Source organism: Periplaneta americana, chromosome 10, assembly GCF_040183065.1.
Source record: "Periplaneta americana isolate PAMFEO1 chromosome 10, P.americana_PAMFEO1_priV1, whole genome shotgun sequence".
NCBI lineage: Eukaryota > Metazoa > Arthropoda > Insecta > Blattodea > Blattidae > Periplaneta > Periplaneta americana.
Window position 1 is genome coordinate 33,258,012 of NC_091126.1, and position 22,568 is coordinate 33,280,579.

Consider the following 22,568-nt stretch of genomic DNA (forward strand, 5'->3'; position numbering starts at 1 on the left):
ACTGTTGCATTAGTTACAAAGTTTTCACGATTACATGCGAGGAAGTTTATTAATGAAGAAGTACACTGACAAGCCATGGACATTATTTGTAGTTTTTTGAAAATGGTCCTACACGATACCCAAGATTTGGCACCTACTATTATTCTAATTACACTAATTGTATACAACCAGGTGCGAATTCACGGGGGGATGCCGTGGATCGTTCCCTTTGGAGAATTTGATGTCTCCTGCTAAAAATATATTTATTTGTCCCTGCCAGGGACAACATTTATCGCCGTTAGGTGTCTAATTTACAGTTTGCATATTTTATATCTTACTAATGTAGTACAGTACATGAAAACAATTCTTGTTTCTTCTTTAATATGAGTTGAGTGCGTTAACTATAAGAGTCGGCCAACACTACAATTATTGTGGACAATTAATATTTCAGTGTCCCTCTAGGCATTCCTAAATGATACATCAATGTTTATATGTGTTAGTTACAGTACAATTTGTTAGTGGTGGCAGCTCTTATCGCTTGTGGTAAGAGAGCAGACTGCAGTTTCACAGGTCGACAGATAGGTAATTCCAAGAAACAGTTGCCAGCTGTCACGTCTAAACAACTGCACACTGCAGTGAACATTCGAGTGAAGTTTAATCAGAAATGGGGGTTTTGTTGAAAATTATTTGATGAAAACGTAATTTTTATATGGATATTTGAAAATATGTATTTACATAAAAAATTCAAAATATGTGTTTATATGTGAAGTAAAATTTAAAATATATGCTCAGGTGACCTTGTCCGAAACTTAAAAACGCAATGACGAGTTTCTATTATAAAATAAAATATTTATTTACCTAAGAATCCTAGCCCTATTCATAACTTCTTTAGAGTGAGAATGGCATGGACTAAAGGACGCAAGCCTTGAAGTCAGATTAGCCATGTGTTTATAAACAACGATAATTCAGCCGCACGCTGACTCACGATGGAATGTAGACCGATTCGTGAAAGAGCAAGAGGCAGTTATAATTAATCTACTGTATTTCTAGAGGCATTCCTGTAGCTAATGCCTATAAACAATACAACAGTTTACATAAGGCTAGGGCTCCACTAGCTGTATTTCACAGCTACTATGAGCTGCAGTCTACTGCCTGAAAATGGAATACACGCAAAACAAGTCTAGGCGGCTATATGGGCAGTATTTCACTGCGCCTAACAGAATTAGGGCGGCAGTGCCAAGGTCTACTGCCGGGGCGATGGAACATGTTCCATTTTCGCGCCGTTATCTGTCGCCGAAGCCTAGCTCCACCGGCCGTAGTAGTCAGCTTGCAGCTGTAGTAAAACCACAGTCTAATAGATACAGTCACGCAACTCATACGTATAAAATATGCCAACATTTGACAGCTGGCGCGACAGTAGCCCTCTAGCAGCAGGCAAGTTAAAAGTGTGCACACTACATATAATAACACATCAGAAAACGGGTTTTGCGTAATTTATTTTATATTTTTATGCTATACAATAAGTGTATATGGTTCTTACTAATTCTACTTTAGAATCCTGGAAGAATTTCACGCAGTTAATCTACAAGTTTCAGAAGCTGGGAATAAACGTAATTCTTTCTGCTCCTTACAACTGAATCATGGCCCTGATCACGTATCATGGTTTGAAATAATATAATTGTTTGTACGTGGACGGTTAATTCAATTCATTCCTAAATATATTTATAAACCATTGGAACTCTATATTTCCTGTGAGAAGAGTCAAAATTGTATGGCATATCTCGTAGGGTACATCGCGTGGTGAACTCCTCTCCCTATTTCCTGAGAAATTAACTATTTTCCATACCGCAAATTGGGGTAAACTCGGCCGCTGAGATAAACTTAAAACTAAAAAAGGAGAAGATTTAAACCTTAATTTGATAGACATTGATTTATGAAGTTCATTATTTTTCAATTTTTTTATATTATTATTTTGAGTCGCTAATAGTGCTGATATTATGGTTTAAATTTTTATGCAAAGTTTACCGCATTTTACATTACATATCCAGTTTTCACACATAAGCTTAATTTTAACTTACCCTACCTATATAATACGTAATTTACATGCACTTACTGTTATTATGACGTAGGTGAGAACAAATGAATACACAACTTTGTTGAAAAAATTGTAACTTCACTTAACTCAAAAAACGTAGGCCTAATTTTATTTTCAGAGCAGAAGTGGTGTAAGTCAAAAATGGATAATGAGGGTTAAAGTAAACATTCTGTAAAATACAACGCAAAGTAGCAGTTAATATTGAATTCATTTAAACTATTAGTAGTCAGTGAATAGCACGAAGGATATATTAATTGCTACTTTGCGCTGTATTTTACAGAATTTTTACTTTAAACCTCATTACCTAATTTTGACTTATACTACTTCTGCTCTGAACGGCTCAAATAATCACTGGTAATGTAAAATCAAAACCAATAACAGCCATGCAAATTATTACAGAAAAGATTGCTTTTTATATTAAATTTAAAAAGGCTCTTTTATTTCTTGAGAACTTAATACGTCTGCGACATGAATCTACACCAACACATCAGAAATTTATCGACACAGTCTGGATTTATTCAAGGAGTGAATATTTTGCAAAAGGATTATAATACGCCATGAATTCTTGAAAAAATTATCACTATAATCACTACTTGAATGCAATATAACATCATTCAACTTTTGAAAAATATAGGCCTAAAGAAAAAAACACGAATACAAGAATTGTGGAATTATTTGCATTAAAAACTGTAGATACATTGTCCAAAATCGGAATTGTTACACATTTACACATGATCTCTGCAAAACAATAATATACTGTAACAGGTATTTACTTTGTTTTTATTTAAACTCTCCTTCCTGATGTACAAATAGGTAACTGATAACTAATAAATGTGTTATAGAGCACAATACGTAGGCTACCTACAGCGTGGATTATAGGTTATGACTGAGTTATGATTTTCCCTTGGTCTTTAGGGAATCTGAAGAACGACAAATTCGGAGATTTAAACTTGTTGTTACTTAAATTTTCGTCATTGCACATATTGCCTTTATTCCGACGCATGATTAAAACGTTATTATAACATCTCACATACCTTCAAAGCACGTGCTGGCTGTATCAACCCTATGACCATGCCTTGCCTGCCGCTTGAGCGCTAGTGTCGTGAATGTTGGCAAAAAAAGTGTTGAAGTTGCGCGACTGTATATATTAGACTGTGGTAAAACAGTTTACGTATCGCAGTGTTTGCAGTTACGTCACATTAGTGTTATTGATTGATTGTTTGCAATTTGTAAAATGGAGCTTGATAGTGAGCAAATAATTATTGAAATTGAGAAGTATTCTGTACTGTAAATTTGGGTTGCTAACTTGTTTTGAAGAAAATACGGGAGATTAAGGAATTGACAAAATTTCGCATATAAAATTGACAAATATTCCGTTCAGTTAGCCACTAAAAACAATTTTATTCCACTAGGGCTCCACTAGCTGTATTTGACAGCTGCTGTGAGCTGTAGTCTACTGCCTGAAAATGGAATACACGCAAAACAAGTCTAGGCGGCTATTTGGGCAGTATTTCACTGCGCCTAACAGAATTACGGCGGCAGTGCCAAGGTCTACTGCCGGGGGAATAGAACATGTTCCATTTTCGTGCCGTTATCTGTCGCCGAAACCTGGCTCCACTGGCCGTAGTAGTCAGCTGGCTGCTGTAGTAAAACAGTCTACGTACCGCGCAGTGCTTGCAGTTCTGTCACAATAGTATTGTTGATTGACTATTTACAGTTACGAGTATATTGCGACAGATTTTTCTCGCGTAATCGTTAAAAGTCGACTGCAGTTTTCAGCTCTGATTTGATTAGATGTGTCGTGCTCCTGTTTCGAACGTCTGTCCAATTGTCTATGAGGCGAAGCACCCCCTGTGTATGAGCATTATTACTTGGTATGGTTACTTACTTAATTACAAATGGCTTTTAAGGAACCCGCAGGTTCATTGCCGCCCTCACATAAGCCCGCCATCAGTCCCTATCCTGTGCAAGATTAATCCACTCTATCATCATATCCCACCTCCCTCAAATCCATTTTAATATTATCCTCCCATCTACGTCTCGGCCTCCCCAAAGGTCTTTTCCCTCCGGTCTCCCAAGTAACACTTTATTTGCATTTCTGAATTCGCTCATACGTGCTACATGCCCTGCCCATCTCAATCGTCTGGATTTAATGTTCCTAATTATGTCACGTGAAGAATACAATGCGTGCAGTTCTGCGATGTGTAACTTTTTCCATTCTTCTGCAACTTCATCCCTCTTAGCCCCAAATATTTTCCTAAGAATCTTATTCTCAAACACCCTTAATCTCTTTTCTTCTCTCAAAGTGAGAGTCCAAGAATCACAACCATACAGAACAATTGCTTCGTGTGCTTAGAACAAAATTCCGACATCCGGTAGAACTAGAAAATTTAGCTGACTATTCCCTATGTTTGTGATGCATTGCAGCAAACATGCCTTCATGTCTTCTGTTTATTTAATATTGGATGTATTCACCATTTTTTTGATGCAATCTTCGACGACTGTGAACCAATAGCAAACATACAATCACCTTGATAAATAGTGTGTCCATTTTCACTGCAATTTTTGCTTGATCTTGTAGTACACAAAGAACATCACAACGCTGTTTTCAGCTGAACAACAGGAGTGGAGCCGGGCCAGAGCACAGCGGAGCAGTAGACTACGGCTTTCACACGCAGAAAATTTACATTAAGTAGAGCCACCTTCTTGCAGTACAAATCTAGGCAGTAGAATGCAGCTCACAGCAGCCGTCAAACACAGCTAGTAGAGTCCTAGCCTAAGAGAGAGAGAGAGCCACAGACTGTCACGATGTTCTTCGAAAAGTTATTCCAGTATCTGGAATGCAGTTTATACAGATGGAAAATGTAATATAGAATGCAGTGGACGTCATTTTATACCTTCAGTCGTTCTACAGTGATTGCAGCAAACCAATCTACTGTAGCCAGGGCTGGGCAAAATACTGACATCCAAGTATTTCAAATACAAATACAAAATACTTCTAATAATTGTATTTGAAATACAAATACAAAATACTTTTAAAAAATTAACCAAAATACATTTGTATTTCAAATACTCAAAATACACTTGTATTTCAAATACTCAAAATACATTTGTATTTCAAATACTCGATACAATATATAGGCCTAAAGAAATAAGAATATTACTGAAAATCTAAAATATTATATTAACATTAAAAGTATTTTTACCTCGAAGTTTTATATAAACACTGTAACTGAATTTCTTCCTTTTCCCAGTCATCAATGAAATTATGCTACATATGAATAATTACTGCTCCTTTTCAAAACAACCAGTTCCTCAAATGTTCATCCCCTTGCTTGTGAATGAATAAATCCTGCAAAACAGAACAGTCTTTCTACAGGCGCAGAGGAACACAAACTTGTATTATACTGGGTGTTCAATTCAAAATGTGTCTTGGCTCGCTGTATGCCGTCATGTGGCTAGCTGATGAGCCTAGAGAATTCAATCTTCCTACACTTCCGCAGCTCAGGTGTATAATCTAAGAGGCAGAGAAGTTGGCTAGCAAGTACGGCGTTCATTCTGAAGAGTACGAGCCGATACGTACGGTAACGCCGGTAGTGGCAGGAATGTGAACTGTTTGGAAATACGTACTGTCGGGATATGGGGAGAGGGTTAAGACGATTACTTACGTATTTGTTGACATTAACTTCGACGGTCAACATGGACACGGAGCATTTGATTTGTGTTGTGTAATGTTATCGTACGCAACCGATGATAACAAATACCCTGCGTACGACTTGCTGGCGCAAAACACAGTTCGAAAGAGGTTATGGTAGCACACAGACCGTACAGACCGCCATCTGTTGCTACGACGTTCAAGTTATACCGTACACGTTCTCAAGTTCAGATTGAAGAACGCCTTAAATAATAGGCAACTTCTCTAACATTTAAGCTGAAACTCGCTTCAAATCGGTGACCCAACAACAGTGACGTCATGACACACTTTGAAATGAACACCCAGTATTTATAAAAGCTTGTTTCACTGTTGGGTAATTCTCTAGAGTGCAGAGGGTTGTCCTTTTGCCATTGAAGAATTGTATGAGCTCATACTCCACAGCAGACAAGTTCTTTTCTTTTTGCTTTTCAAAGTCTGTTTTACTTGAGTTGAAAACATAAAAATTGTTTTCATCGTCTGAACTGACCAAAGATGTAGCAGACAAGTGCTCAGCTAATTTCACACACATATTCTGTGTCCTCTTCTTATCACTTAGTGAGGAAATGTCAGATAGCCATCTCATCTTCAATGATGAGTGAAACAAACTGCCAAAATGGCTCAATTTTCTTCTGGGAGCAGATCGAACATCACTTTAAATCTTGATGAAAGTGAACTTATTAGGATTGGAGTTACTTGGAATAGATGGCGTAGATTACTAGGCAACAGAATATGTAATCTGTCTTTAAGGGAAATTAATGTTGACAAAAGTTGGCCATAATAGCACGTCTTCTCATTTTGCATTAAATTAAGGGCTAAGGCATTGGGTTTCAGAACTGCACAATATTCTTCAAGGTACTCAAACTCAACATCTTTGAAGGTTGGCAATCCCAGTTTTTCACATATACTGTTTACATCATGTTTGAATTGCAATATTTGAGAGATTGAGTCATAAAGAGAATTCCATCGAGTTGAGCAAGGAAACTTTAATGAATATTTCAAGACATCTGATATAATTTCTGAGTATTTGAGTCTCCTAGACGCATTCCATAATGCTAAACATTTAGCAAGTGTTGGGTGATGGATCCTTGATGCTGTTGGAGATTTCTTCATGGCATTCAGGAAATTAGTTGTGGCAAGAAAACTAAGTGTATGGCTAGCACAACTGAAATGGGAAGGCAAATAAGACAAAAATGCATTCTTGAAATCCAAATCCAAAACTTGAAGAACAAGAAGAAGAAAAAAGTATTTTGAGTATTTGAAATACAAAATACATCAATTTTATGTATTTAAATACAAAAGACTTTCGAAAATCCTTACAAATTACAAAATACAAAATACAAATGAATTTCAAATACGTATTTGAAATGCATGTATTTCAAATACTGCCCAGCCCCGACTGTAGCTCATTCACCTCGTATGCTAAACGTCAACCAATCCTGCCGGTACGAGTGTACTAGCTCAGTCTAGTATATACAGTCACGAAGCTTGAGTTGTGAGGGTGCTAGGAACAATAGACTGTGCCGGTACTATTTCGCATTGTCTGTAATGATGCGATATTAGCGATCCTAGTGGTTAGTAACTACCTATGGATGCATATTTACTATGTATTGAGCTTCGTGACTATACTAGACTGTGGTAGCCTACTAGAGGGTAGAGGTTGTGAAATCGCGTTCTATTGATACTAAACATACTGGGTGCTATTCATAGACATTTCGCATCACCCGCTACGAGCGTACTAAGCTAGCCCCGGCTATCCACTGGTTACTTGTATAGAATTCAAATCATATCCTATCGCTAACACTGGTTTATGAATACGAAAAGCGCTGATCATCCACCGGAAACCCGCGCTAAAAATGTCTATGAATACGGCCCACTACGTTCACCGACCGCTGATCTAGTGGCTTGGCTTTGGGGGACCGCACCAAGGATAGATCCATGCTCTGAGACGTTGAGTAGCCCTTTGTGCGCCCATTTTATGTGCAATGATTGTTCCACTTTTGACGGATGGCATAGATGACATTCATGAATCCAATGCCGACAGACGTGCCATCCTACATCAGCGCCCTGATAGGGCCAGGTTGCATCCCCAGACGAGTACCTTATAAAGCCCAGCTCCCGAAGCCCGTAAATCATATATCAGCGTCGAAGCCCCGAAACTTAATTGCATCTATTTTTAACCATTGCGGATGATAGATCAAACGAGGCGGAGGTGGAGAGTGTTGGTAGAATGAAAGAGGGAAACGGAAGTATCTGTCAAACGTCGTATATGCCCACAACAAATTCCATCATGACTGGCCCGGGGTCGAACTCGGACTGCCTAATTAGAAGACCGGTGAACTAGCGCTGACACACAGACAAGGCCGAAATGTAGTCTAAGGAGAACAGGCCGTGTTAAGAGTGGAACCTACCTAATAACTTGTTAATGGGGATTTTTCCCCTCGACATTTTAAAATAAAATGAAGTTTGAATTCTTTTTCGTTTTTCACATAATATTGCCTGTTCACGTCTGAATCAAGAACCATTCCCAGCTCATCTTATACCAGAATCACTCTCACATCCTGTCTCATGATGAACTACAATCCGGGCTGTTAATTACACACCAAGAATTCTATCCTCCATCCTCATTTCCTGGCTAGTCCGGCATCCGGCGCGATGGATATTGCCATCAGCAACCGAATCACTTACTGTATAATTCGGGATGACGACAGCAAACATGCCTCACTCCCAACCAACCTCGAAACCAGGAACACAAATCTACTCTTTTTCTCCCTTAGTAAAAATATCCACCCTTCCCCACATAATGCGCTCAGGATCGATCGGGTTATCTTTTGTTAGATTAATCTCACAGCCAATTACAGTAGTTAATTTCCTAACTAGAGACAAGCCATCTTGCTTGTGGTTTTCCGTGGTTAGTTTGCTAAGACTAATGTCGTGATGAGCCCTAAATGAAATGGTCCACGGACCTACATTTTTTCCCACCCAACTTCCGGCATTTTTCAAATTAAATCCTTCAGAAAACCGTAACTTCGTTTTTCACATGCCTCCTTGGGTACTTCAGGGTGAGCTTACTCGATTGTCATTCACACAGTACTAGGACTGCATTCCTTGTCTAGCGAAGTCAGCGACGGTCCCCCATCTGACCATTCCCTCTACTCAGGCTTTTGACATCTTCGGCGATTCTATGTTTTTAGTAGGTTATTTTACGACGCTTTATCGACATCTTTGGTTATTTAGCGTCTGAATGAGATGAAGGTGATAATGCCGATGAAATGAGCCAACACAGAAAGTTACCCAGCATTTGCTCATATTGGGTTGAGGGGAAACCCCGGAAAAAATCTCAACCAGGTAACTTGCCCCGACCGGGAATCGAACCCGGGCCACCTGGTTTCGCGGCCAGACGCGCTGACCGTTACTCCACAGGTGTGGACTCGGCGATTCTATCCTGCTGCTGTTCACTCGTGCTTATGACATCCCTCCCCTCACATGGTACCTGTTATGTTACGTCCAGTTTCGGCTTCTTCCCTTAGAAATTCTCGAATGTTTCTTCAAACGGGTTGGCGAAAATCGGGGTGAGACAAGTGGCCATCGGGCTTGGAACTCACATAGACACTTCTTTCAGCCCCAAATTCCCTTGCAAGGGCGCGCGATCGCATAACTTTTGTTTCTTCTCCCATTTCTCATCAACTCACCCATCCACCCACCCATCCTTCCAATATTAAGATAGAAAACTGAGCTGTAAATATGACGATTTTATTTCAGGTATAGGGATTTCATATTCTTTATTACTTAAAAAGTCAGTTAAGTAAAATTTAAAAAGGTAATTTAAGTCCTTTATTGGGTACGTGTTTTTTTTTTTTTTTTTGTTCAGGAAATCGGTTTAATAACAATCAATTTATTTCATTGATTTGATTAGTTGTTGGACCAATAGATTGTCCTTATTTCTTCACAGGTAAAATGTGTACAGAAGTAGCATTTAAATAAATAAAAAATACAGCTGCTTATGTCAAAAATTAATCATTGCAAAATAAGTAAAAATATTAATATAGAGTAATTCACGACTAATGACCCAACCTTTAGGAATCAATTCTACAGGCCATTGTGAGCATAAAATGTGATATGAACATGGGTCCAATTAATTATATATCATTAGTTTGAAAGTTGCTCGTAAAAATGCAAACGTCATACTGTGTATCATGCTTGCATCTTAATACAAATATTGCAACACAAACTAAACGGAGTGTTGTGGTGTGACATGAAGTACGGGGTGAAGGGGAAGATCGTCTGGTGATTATCAGCTGCGCTTATCAGAGACAGCCTTGACTAGGTACGGAATGCTAAGCGCCATTCACAATTGTGCGGACAAGTGCACTTGCACTAAAATGGAAGGAGAGATATTTTAAAATCGGCTTCAAAACTGAGGTATGTTTACTTCATGATTAGTACAGTATTTTGAATTAATATTTCTTGTATTTTAAGTGAATAATACGTAGTTCGCTTCAAAACCACTGCTACTTTCGTAGCATTCAGTCAGCTGTTAACTCCTTAACGGTCGATAATCAGACCCTTGTTCACATGACATTTTAAATTCAAAATGGCCCATAGAATGTTCCCTAAAGCGCGGGTCATTAGTCTTGAATTACTCTGTATATCCATTGTAGACATTATTTTTAATATTAGTTTGCATAAAGTACGATAATTTACTTAATCAAATGAGAACGTACTGACATAAATACTTACTACCTAATTATGATATCCAGATTAAAACAAATAAACATGGAGCTGGAACACGCGTAATAGCCCAACATGTTTATGATTAAAATAATGATACTTCCTCGATTAAGTAGAGTATTACATTTATGAATGTAGCAGTGAACTGATCACATCGACGTTATTGTTGTTATCTCATTCTATTAGTCGTCGATAGGCATTCAGATTGTTAATTTTCCATCCCCAAGAGAAAGTGTGAAGTACTGTGGGACGTGACAGTGGATTCGTTTGTGACCAGTCATCTGAGAAAAGATCTAATCAACTACAGATTTTTGTACTTGGTTATGTAACGACGCTGTATCAACTACGAGGTTATTTAACGTCAATGGGATTGGTGATAGCGAGATGAGGCCGAGGATTCACCATAGATTACCTGACATTTGCCTTATTGTTAGGGAAATCCTCGGAAAAAACCCAAACAGGTACCTAGGCCTAATCAGCCCAAGCGGGAATCGAACCCGCGCACGAACGCAACTCCAGATCAGCAGGTAAGCGCCTTAGCCGACTGAACTACGCCAGTGGCTAACTACAGATTCCATTGTGTGATTTCAGTTAATTTTTTACATATTTGAAGCAAGTTACAGTTCTCTTGATGCTCATGAGTCAAACTTCGAAAGCACGTTAAATTTATTGTACGATCTGACATATTGGTCATTGTAGCTCTATGCACAGTGAAACAGCTAAATAATCAGAGGCGCATTTCATAATTGAAGGATAATAAAAAACACATTTTTTTCTTCCTTTACCAATTGAAGTTCTATCACTCCAAAGTGGCTAAGCGCCAAAAGCAACTTTCTCAGATATTTATTAAAACCACTCTGCCAAATGCATGTCGAGATACCTCCAAACCCATCTTTTGCCACACGAATGAATCACTTACAGTTGAATTACGATAGAACGCATTTTGTACGATGTTCTCATATGGCTGTACCTCCCTTAGAGTAAATAAAATTAAATTTGAAAAAAATTGGCTTGCTAGCCCCTTTGGAAAAAGATATTTTCAATTTGTATCTTCAAGATAATTTGAAATGTTAGACAACACGTCAGACACATTCAATGATTTGACCAGAAGCCAAAGCAAGACTTGCAATCTTAAGTACATGTGGTGAATCAGAGAAAATATTGTTTGCCATGTTTTATTTGCGTGGGGATATCTACAGTAATTAATACATTTTTAATACTGAGAATGGGAACAATTATTTATGTCGTTTAAAAGCGAAAATGTTTGATTTTGAGAGTGAATATTATGAACTACTGCATACATGTTAAAACCAAGCTAGGAAAACAGAGTCGACTATCCAATACCTGTGTTCTGCGTTGTTTCCAGAGTAAACTGGTGTTTGAACGGAAATGTCTGTAGTTATTTACATTCTTTTCAATTAACTGCATCTTTCTCATTGTCAGTATTATATACATAGGATTATTGTTCTCTACAGAATGATATCCAATTCTCTCTCTACCACAGCATCCACACATGTATTTATTCTTATGTGTTTGCCCGTGTTGTCTTATGTAGTGACATGTTATGCTAATCATATGATCGAATATTCCTATTTTAGAACAGGGGCATATTTTGCGGGCTACCGGCGGTAGCCCAAGGAAATTACAAAAGAAAAAGTTTATAATATAACATAATGTAATAATTTTGTATTATTAGTTTTACCATAGTAATTAAAATTAAAGTAATTGTTAGATATATTTTGTGTAATAATAGGGTCAGCGGTAGCCCAAACCCTTTAATCAGTATACGCCTCTGTTTTAGAATGTCTGACGGGAATTTGTGTAACCAGTTTCCGAAAGGAAGAGAAGATAATGTACCAGTGCCATTTTAATTTCTGCACTTTGTGAGAAGTACACAACCAACTGAAGATGTAGAACCTAAAAGCAAAATTATCTCTGATTTTTTTTTTTCAGTTGGAAGAGATCCAGGAGAAAGTGAAGGGCATTAATGCAAATGGAGTCACTTGGGAGGACCTATGCTTCAGGTAAGATATTAAGAATCAATGACACGAAAATGTAACAGTTTAAGGGAAATGGGACTCCACCTCTGTGGAAAAACGTTTAGCACGTCTGACCGTGAAACTAGCATGTCCGGGTTCAAATCCTGGTTGGGACAAGTTACCTGGTTTCGGATTTTCCCGGGGTTTTCCCTTAAGCAATTGAAGCAGAATTGTTGGGTAACTTTCGACGTTGAACCTCGGACTCATTTCGCCATGTTAGGCATCTATATCATTCCTTCACCATTTCTCTATTTCGTCTTCTCAAAGCATTCCCCAATCACTGGATAGTGACGCACGGAGGGGGCTGGCCTAGGGACGAAGAGGATTGGCTGCTCGAAACCTGGGTAAGCAGCGAACCTGAAAAATATCAACTTAACGAAAACTGCATTAAAAAATAAGGATGTATGAATTACATGCGCCTCCAAATTTAAAGAGTCATTTAAAGGGGTTATCTGCAGAGATACTCCCACAATATATATATATATATATATTGTTTTTAAGGAGCAAGAAAATAAAAAACCGGATTTTTTACACCTAATAATTACCCACTCCCCTTAAGGAAAGTTGTTTAATATCCAACATGGAGTGACAAAAATTAGCAAAAAACTATTCGAAATACTCGTATGTTGCAAATCTTGACTTCAATTATTATAGAGTATAGAAAAGGAAGGACAAGACCATATTAACAGAATGGAATACCTCAAGGTAAAAAGGAAAAAAAGTATGACAGGATCATATTAAAGCAATGAAGGCCACAGAATGAAGAAAAAGACGCTTTGACAAAATGAAAAGCAACAGTATTAATAGAAAAACACTATGGCAAAATCATGTTAACAGCATGGAAGGCCACAGGAGAAAGGGGAAACTACTATGACAAGATTATATTAGCAGAAATGAAGATCGCATGCTAACAGAAAAAGTGCAATGACATCATTCTTAGAGTATGGAAGATTACAGTATAAATAGATAAACTCGATGATAAAATTATATGAACTGTACAGAAGACCACGGAGTAAAGAGAAAAACGCTACGACAAGTTCATACTAACAGAATGAAATTCCGCACAATAAAGAGAAAAGAAGCAACGTGTTCAAATTAACAGAATGGAAGACTACAGAATACAGAGAAAAACACTATTATAATAGTCCGCCGAGTTAGCTTTGTGGTAGCGTGTCTTCCTTCAGACTAGCTGGCCCGGTGGGGTCAGAAATTTTATGTAGAATTTCTACCTCAGAACTAGGAGAGAGATGGAGGTGCACAACCTTTAATCACTAAATTGTGCACCAATATGCCTGGGTTAAATCCCAAATCACTCTGCAATGCATATGAAGAGAAGGCATAATATGTCATTGTTGATTTGTCCGTCAGATGGGGACGTCAAGCCTGGCGGCCCCCTTGGTGTTATTCGACAGGAGTAGGCTATGTGCAGGCACCGGGTTCCCCCTTCTCCCTTCCTCACCATCATCATTCTCACCCATTCACTACACTTACACATACACTTACCCTAGTACACGACATAGCTCTTCACAGATGCACATCATGCATAATGCAGCCAGCGGAAGTGGTGTGCAACTTGAAAATGGGTCTCAGTCTTGCCATCTATCCGCAGTATGCGGAACCCTAATCACGCAAGTGACACATTAGGCATTAGTCACAAACACACACACACACTATTATAATATCATATTAACAGGAAATGAATACATACTTAAGCTCAATTCAACCAATGGTCACAAAGTAATCCTCTTATCAGAATCATCATGTAGGTTCATTATGCCGGTGCTATGTAGTGTCCTCTGAGATCAGGGTGATCGCAAGAGTTTATACGCATATTTATTTGTTTAACCAAATGGGATATTGTCAAGTTCAAGTTACAATGTTGCACAGTTTGATTTCTATTCATTGTAATGAATATTGAATTTTCATCATATTTTTTTTTTTTACTTTGCTACTTTCAGAAATATTTCAAAACCAAAGTACAGTGTGTGTTTACAGCATAATATAAGCTAATTTATACGATGAAAGAGTAATGGAACGGAGAAAAATTCTCTCCGGCGCCGGGATTTGAACCTGGGTTTTCAGCTCTACGTGCTGATGCTTTATCCACTAAGCCACACCGGATTTCACCCCGGCGTCGGACAGAATCGTCTCAGATTAAGTTCCAACTCTTGGGTTCCCTCTAGTGGCCGCCCTCTGCACTACGTCATAGATGTCTATGAACGTAGGACCGAAGTCCACACATGTGCTGAGGTGCACTCGTTATGAGTGACTAGTTGGCCGGGATCCGACGGAATAAACGCCGTCTTACGCATATCATATATATTATTTTAATGTACCGAAGTACATATGATATTTCCATGCAGATATTCTGCGTCATCATATGATGAAAGAGTAATGGAACGGAGAAAAATTCTCTCTGGCGCCGGGATTTGAACCCGGGTTTTCAGCTGTATGTGCTGATGCTTTATCCACTAAGCCACACCTTTCCATTACCCTTTCATCGTATGATGATGCAGAATATCTGCATGGAAATATCATATGTACTTCGGTACATTAAAATAATATATATGATATGCGTAAATCACTTCGTGATTTAAGACGGCGCTTATTCCGTCGGATCCTGGCCAACTAGTCACTCATAATGAGTGCACCTCAGCACATGTGTGGACTTTCATAGACATCTATGACGTAGTGCAGAGGGCGGCCACTAGAGGGAAACCAAGAGTTGGAACTTAATCTGAGACGATTCTGTCCGATGCCGGGGTGGAATCCGGTGCAGCTTAGTGGATAAAGCATCAGCACGTAGAGCTGGAAACCCGGGTTCAAATCCCGGCGCCGGAGAGAATTTTTCTCCGTTCCATTACTCTTTCATCGTATGATGACGCAGAATATCTGCATGGAAATATCATATGTACTTCGGTACATTAAGATAATATATATAAGCTAATTTGTTTATATTATCACAGCAATGGGTTAATCATTCATTATAAAATTACATTGTTGCATTATAGCTTTTATTTACATTCAGATCACAACTGGTTATTCATATGTTTATCCTACAGTCTGGACAACTCCTGAATACTGTCCATATGTTTTCCTTTATAACCTATCGACCTATATGTAGGACGCAATTTATTTGAAAAACCAACGCTATGATTACCTAATGAGTGACAAATGTAGTTATAAATGACCATTTATATACATATTTTAAGGATATGATATAATTCATCGTAAAAATGTTTCAGGTTTTTCTGGGTTAAATAACTCAATTTCTGTTTGTTCTATTTATTAATGGCTTATCACACACATGTGTTTCAATTTTTGGGTAAAATGTGTTAAGTGTACAATCAGGATAATGGAAGACTAAAGCATTTGAAATGTGGATATGGAGAAGGATAGAAGGATAGAATGTGCGAAATAGACAGACAGAATAGAAAAGCTGTTCTAGAAAGAGTGGGTGAAGTAAGAATAATGCTAAAACTGACCAGGAAGAAAAAAAGAAATTGACTGGGTTGCTGGTTAAGAAGAAACGTTTTACTGAAGAAAGGAAAAGAAAGCACATGAATTCGAGTGGGTTATTTTACGACGCTTTATCTACTGCTGTAGTTATCTAGCATCTGAATGTTATGAAGGTGATAATGCCAGCGAAATGGGTCCAGGGTCCAGTGCCGTAAGTTACCCAACATTTGCTCTTATTGGGTTGAGGGAAAACCCCGGAAGAAACCTCAACCAGGTAACTTGTCCTGATCAGGATTTGAACTCGGGCCCGCTTGTTTCATGGTCAGGCAGGCTAACCTTTACTCCATAGTGATGAACGAAAGCACATGAAATTGTACACCATTTGCGAATTGGTGCTTTAGATCTGAACTGCAATAATGAAACCTAGCCCATACCAAGCTAGTGTAATGCACTATAGTGAGGTGTGTGACCGTAAGCAACTGACAGAAATAGCAATAAACAACGTTACAATCAGTGCTGATGGCAGGAAGGTCAAGTGCATGAAAATGAAGTGCATCAGAGTACAGAAGTGCAAGTCTGGCATTATTCAGTACAAATACATCTCTTAGAAGAAAAATTTTTGAAATAGATATATCCCTATATCCCAGCAAGAAGACAAGGATGCAGAGAAAAGCATCAGTGAATTGATAATTTATTATGTAAAATCCTTCAGTAACACTTAATTTATTTTATGTTACACAAGTGAAATTTATTTTATGTTATACAGTAGCGTGCAAATTAATCCGAACACGACATATTTTTACATTTTCTGTCATTGTTGGCTTCACAGCTGCTCATACCGCTTTAATTGACATCTGTAGTACGTGTAATTCCATTGTTGAAGGTCTGTCGTTATTATTTTTTTTCATAATATGTGACATTTTGCCTGTCGTTTTGTACTTATAAGCATTTCAGTTGTGTTGAAGACTTAATACTGCAATCCTGTGTACATTCTGTCGTCTTCACAAATGGATACAACTCCACGAAAACGGTCTAAAATTATAACATTAGCAGAGCATTCTTCTATGACACAGAGGCAAATTGCTGCAGAATGTCACATCGGTTTGGCTACTGTTAATTCGATCATAAAACAATACAGGGAGACTGGATCCATCACACCCCAGAAAAAAGGAAACTGTGGCCGGAAAAGGAAGACTTCACCTGCAAATGATCGTTTAATTGTCAGGAAAAGTAAATTAAATCCTAGACTAACTGCTGTCGACTTAACCTGCGAGTTAATGGCTACCACTAGGGCGAATATTCACGTCACAACAGTGCGGCGTAGGCTTTTGGAAGCTGGACGAAGGGCTCGTAAGCCTATTAAGAAGCAACTGCTAACCCCTGTTATGTGCAAAAAACGCTTAATGTGGGCAAAATTACATCAACACTGGACAGTGAATGACTGGAAGAATGTACTTTTTTCCAATGAGTCTCATTTCGAGGTCCACGGCCACCGTGTTTCTTACGTACGGAAAGGATCCGAAAAAGTAACAGCAGCTCATCTCCAACAAGCACCCAAATACCACCCTAAAGTAATGTTTTGGGGTTGTTTTACACATGAAGGGCCTGGAGCATTAATACCTATCAAGGGAATGATGAATTCTGACAAATATATTCACTTATTGGAAACCAGAATCGTACCCCAGCTGCAAAAATAATTTCCGGATGGCAGAGGTGTGTTCCAACAAGACCTGGCACCATGCCATACGTCTCGAAAAACTACAGAATTCTGCAACAAGAAGAATATTCAGGTACTCCCCTGGCCAGGCAACTCACCCGACATCAACCCCATTGAGAACTTGTGGTCAATTTGCAAAAGAAGAATGCAAAAAATGGATTGTTCTACGAAGGAGAAGATGATTTCTGCCCTCATTGGTGTATGGTTTCGCGATGAAGAAATGAAGAATATTTGTGGGAAATTAGTGGAATCCATGCCAAATCGTCTCAGAGTTGTTATTAGGAACAAAGGAGGCCACATAGATTACTGAGGTATGTCTTAGATCCTTTTTTTTTTTTATCCCGTTTGAGTGTTTTTTCATAAGTAATTACGTTATTTGGATTAATTTGCACACTACTGTACAAGTGATTAAACAAACATTGTGACAGTCAATGGAGGATTTTACATAATAAATTATATTTATATACATGACCTGTCGGTTCAACATGTTCTCAAAATCATTGAATTGGTCAAATCTTTCTCTAAACTATGCACAGCCGCAAATTGCCCATAAGTGAATACATGGAAAGAGATCTCTTATCACTAATAGGAAGCAGAGTGATCCCTGAGAAGTACAGACATTTCATTGCAGAAATTGTGACATTCAAATGATTTATAGGCGAGATTTCAGAGGATGAAGATGACCTTTAATGTAGGTTTTTTCAATTGCTTGTGATAACACTATTTGCTTCTCTAGTTTCAGTTCAATTAGGGACAGTACTTTCTGTTATTAGGGACACTCACTTTCCAGTCTTTGATTTGATAATGCAGAAAAGTGATAAGTACATTTGTCCACTTCTAAATGTGTTAAGTGCATACAATAGTAATTTTAATATATTATTACTTCTTAGACTTTGTTAGAGGACCCTATTCTTGGATTGAATCCTGACGACACTCAGTATACCACTTCAGTTTTATGTTTAATTATTGAGATTATGTAATAAATTGCTGTTTAATTAGACATTAAAGTTGTTATTCCTTCTTTCTTAATCGATTTAACCTCCCCCTTTTCGGTCTTTCACAGCACTGTGTGTTAGTGAGGGAGAATCACTGAATCACACACTACACATTAGAAGTGCGGGTCTTGTTGGTCATGGGATTACCATGGTACATGGCCACCTCAGAGACATCACAGGGCAATTACAGGACAATGGACAAAACCCAGTCCCGTGGATGGGAGATAAATTTCTTTCATTACCCATGCACGGAATCAAACCTCAGATCACTTGGTTGGGAAGTGCACACACTATCCCCATAGCCACAATATCTGACTAAAGTTATTATTATAATAATAATCCGTGGCACTACAGCCCGTGAAGGGCCTAGACCGACCAGCCGGCTGCTGGCCTCACGCCCACATGTCGAAGCAGAGGTGGACGATCATCCAACCAGAATGGAAGTATCGTGTTGTTAGCACAATGATCCCCCCAGCCGTTATAGCTGGCATTCGCAACCGGATTTCGCTACCTATCGTAGCTCCCAAAGTGCATCACGATGCTGGGTGGGCACCGGTCCCATACACTGGCCGAAATTTCATGAGAAAATTTCTTCCTCCATGAGGACTCGAACCAGTGCGCATTCAGTAACGCGAGTTCTAGACAGGATGCCTTAGACCGCGATGCCACAGCTCAGGACAAAGTTATTATTAGATGTATAAAAAAACGAGAAAATTAGTAATTACGACATGTGTGCACAAAGCCATCCATCGTATGCATTCCCAGTTTCAGAGTTACTCTTGTTTCTGAGTTGAACTATTGGTAAAAAGTGGAAGAAGTCTGACTTGAATTATAGAAATTATGCGTGTTTATCTTGTTCTGAAAAATCACTTGGGATGGAAGACTAGTTTTGGAATGAATCACCTGATATATACATGTTTTATTGTATATTTTCCTTAATTTTTTCTGTAGTTGAGAATGTTTTATTTTTAATGAAATTAATTGAATTGTTTCAGAATTCCTGTCGTTGATTTCAACTTCAAGCGTCGCAGACGAGATACAAGTCTTGATTTAGCCATGGATTATGTTGACTATGAGAAAGAATACGAGTTTGATCCTGGAAGCCTCCTGGGAAAAGACATGTACTGCCGAATAATCAACAATCTAGACATGGCTTGTATGGAGCAGAGTTTGCTGGAGCTCTGGAAATTTAACAAAGAGAAGATATTTAAACTAACAGAAGACAAGATAATTAAAGCCTTGAACAGAACCAAAATCAGGTACGTAAATTTTTATTTCAACTCTCATTTGAAAGAAAAATACATTTCATAATTTACTGGCACACGAAATATTTCCATAAGCTTCTAAAACATTTTAATAAAAGAAAAAGGAACATATGAACACTTACTTTCATTCCATAGTTTTAGTAATCGTATTTTATAATAACGAATTTGCCCCACTAATGCAAGATCTACGAGGGGAGAACGTGATGAACAGAGTCGGAGTTCTTCGATCTCTGTTTTGTTCCTGAAACCTTCATCTTCTTCCAAATTTACCTGCAGTGTAGGAAGTAAAATCAATTTTGCTGAGTGTAGTATGACAAAATGTTCCCAAACGAAGTTTTGAATTAGGCGCGTTTTTAAGCAGTATGACTGACATTGTCATGATTCAGAATATGATCATAGAAAATTGTGTCTTTTACTCTGAAATTATATTAACATTTGGAAGGCACTTTTGGTGATGGACTCTTCTTAACAGCAGCTGCAGCCTGGCAGCACATAGCAACGTCAGGTGAATACCAGACAATAGAGAAGAGTATCGCAAATATCACCTAAATTTTATTATAATACTTACACAACTAAAAGACGTGTGGCATTAGCATTCAGTCCTTGGAAGTTGCTGTGAAATTTATGTTGTAATATTAAAGGACTGTGAACAAATATTGTACGAGAACTTCGACTTACTTTATCATTATTATTCCACCATTTCTCCATAAAAAGTACTGTAATATTATGTTACCTGCCCTGAGAAACTCACATAGTTTAAAATTCTTGTTAAACAAGAATCAAGAACTATAATTATTGAAAACTTTTCGTTTATACTGCACGTCTAGAAGTGTGGCTATTGGACATACTGACTCAAGTTTATATGAGTCTGAAAGGATTTGTTCACTTTAGATGATTTCACTATTTTATCTGCTGTAGAAAATGACAAATTCATCACTAAAGAACTTTACGCAGAAAAGAATCATCATCGCAAAACAATAGGCAGAGGTTCCGGGTTCGATACCCGGCCCCAGAACAATTTTTCCCTTGAAATTATTCAAATCAGCTTCACAGGGAGCTATATCTGAAAGTCAGATTTGCACAATAGGCAAACAGTTAACAAAATGATCGTTATCATAACAGGCAATTCTCTCGATTATCATAATTACCACTATCACCATCACTGTCAACCATAATCAATATCATAATTATCACCATTACTATAACCATCATCTTCACTACCACTCATATAATCATAATCATTATCACCACCACCATTGTCATCATAATTACTGTCATCACCACAACATAAACATATTAGGAAGTTATGGATTGGGCCATCATACTTGAAGATCGGGAAGTATAGTAGTTGATGTGTTAAATAGACAGTAAGAAATCAGCTTACAATCCGCAAACCCAAGGCCTATATAAAATTTACGAAGATCGAAACGAAATTGAAGCCAGCAAAGAACATGTTAAGTGCAGAATTACTAAAGAAAAGCCCATATAGACTAAGTTGAGATTCATACTCTTTAACTACAGTACAATGATGTCCACTACCAGCTACATGGATTTAAACAGTAATTTATCACAAGTAACGTAAAATATAATTGGAAAAAGAGCAAAGGAAGGAACTAGTGAAGTGCTTTATGTGGAGTGTGACATTATATGGTGTAGAAACATGGACATTACGACGAAGTGAAGAGAAACGACTAGAAACAGTTGAAATGGGGATATGGAAAAGATTGGTGTGTGTGAAATGGACAAACAAAATAAGAAATGAAGCTGTGCTAGAGAGAGAGTGAAGAAAGAATAAGCCTGAAACTGATCAGGAAGAGAAAAATAAATTGTTTGGGCCCCTGGCTAAGAAGATATTGCCTGTTGAAGGATGCACTGAAAGGAATGGTGAACAGGAGAAAAGTTCAGGGCAGTAGAAAGTACAGATGATAGACAACATTAAGATATATGGATCATATGTGGAGATTAAGGGGAAGACGGAAAATAGAAAAGAGTGGGGAATGCTGAGTTGGCAATGAAATACCTGTCCTTGGACAGAAAACAACAAAATCGCCTCAATTCACTATAGCCACCACGTCGTCTACACACTTTAACTCTTATAAGCAACAGCATAGCTAAGAAGGTAATAATGATAAAGAAGAAACCACAGCCACCAGTCATAGTTTTCAAATATATCATGTATTAAAATTATAACTTCAAGATAAAGTAAGAGCACAAGGAAATTCTTCGTCACTTTAAAATTAATTTCAATAGTTTGGGGGAAATATTTCAAAGAATCACAACACAAATTTTATATTTTTCTATACGGTCTCTCTCTCGAAAAAAAAAAAAAAGTTGTAATCAGTTTCACCTCTGACAGGGATACAATGGAAGTACAAAATGAACTTCTGGTACAGAAATGTGCATTGGAATCCATTAGATGATTAAAAATGAAGTGTGTGAATTAAGGAACTGGTCACTTGCACTATGGACCACTGCATGCATTGCTAGTCTCAGTTATTGCTGTTTCTAATGAAAAAGTAGGAAAGGATGATTGCATCCGTGGTGATAATTCTCCTTTACCAATTGTGAAAAGAAAAATAGATAAATTTTTCAGTAAC

The 22,568-nt window shown here is 37.9% G+C and overlaps 1 protein-coding gene across 6 annotated transcripts in view; it reads left to right on the plus strand.

Moving 5' to 3' along the window:
• Window positions 1–22,568, plus strand: part of LOC138707577 (patched domain-containing protein 3-like) — a 175,806-nt gene that overhangs the window by 113,462 nt on the left and 39,776 nt on the right. For all 6 annotated transcript variants that reach the window (XM_069837175.1, XM_069837174.1, XM_069837176.1 and 3 more), the window contains 2 exons: window positions 12,450–12,520; window positions 19,702–19,965. In XM_069837175.1, the coding sequence (XP_069693276.1) occupies window positions 12,450–12,520; window positions 19,702–19,965 (335 nt within the window). The remainder of the gene's footprint in view (window positions 1–12,449; window positions 12,521–19,701; window positions 19,966–22,568) is intronic.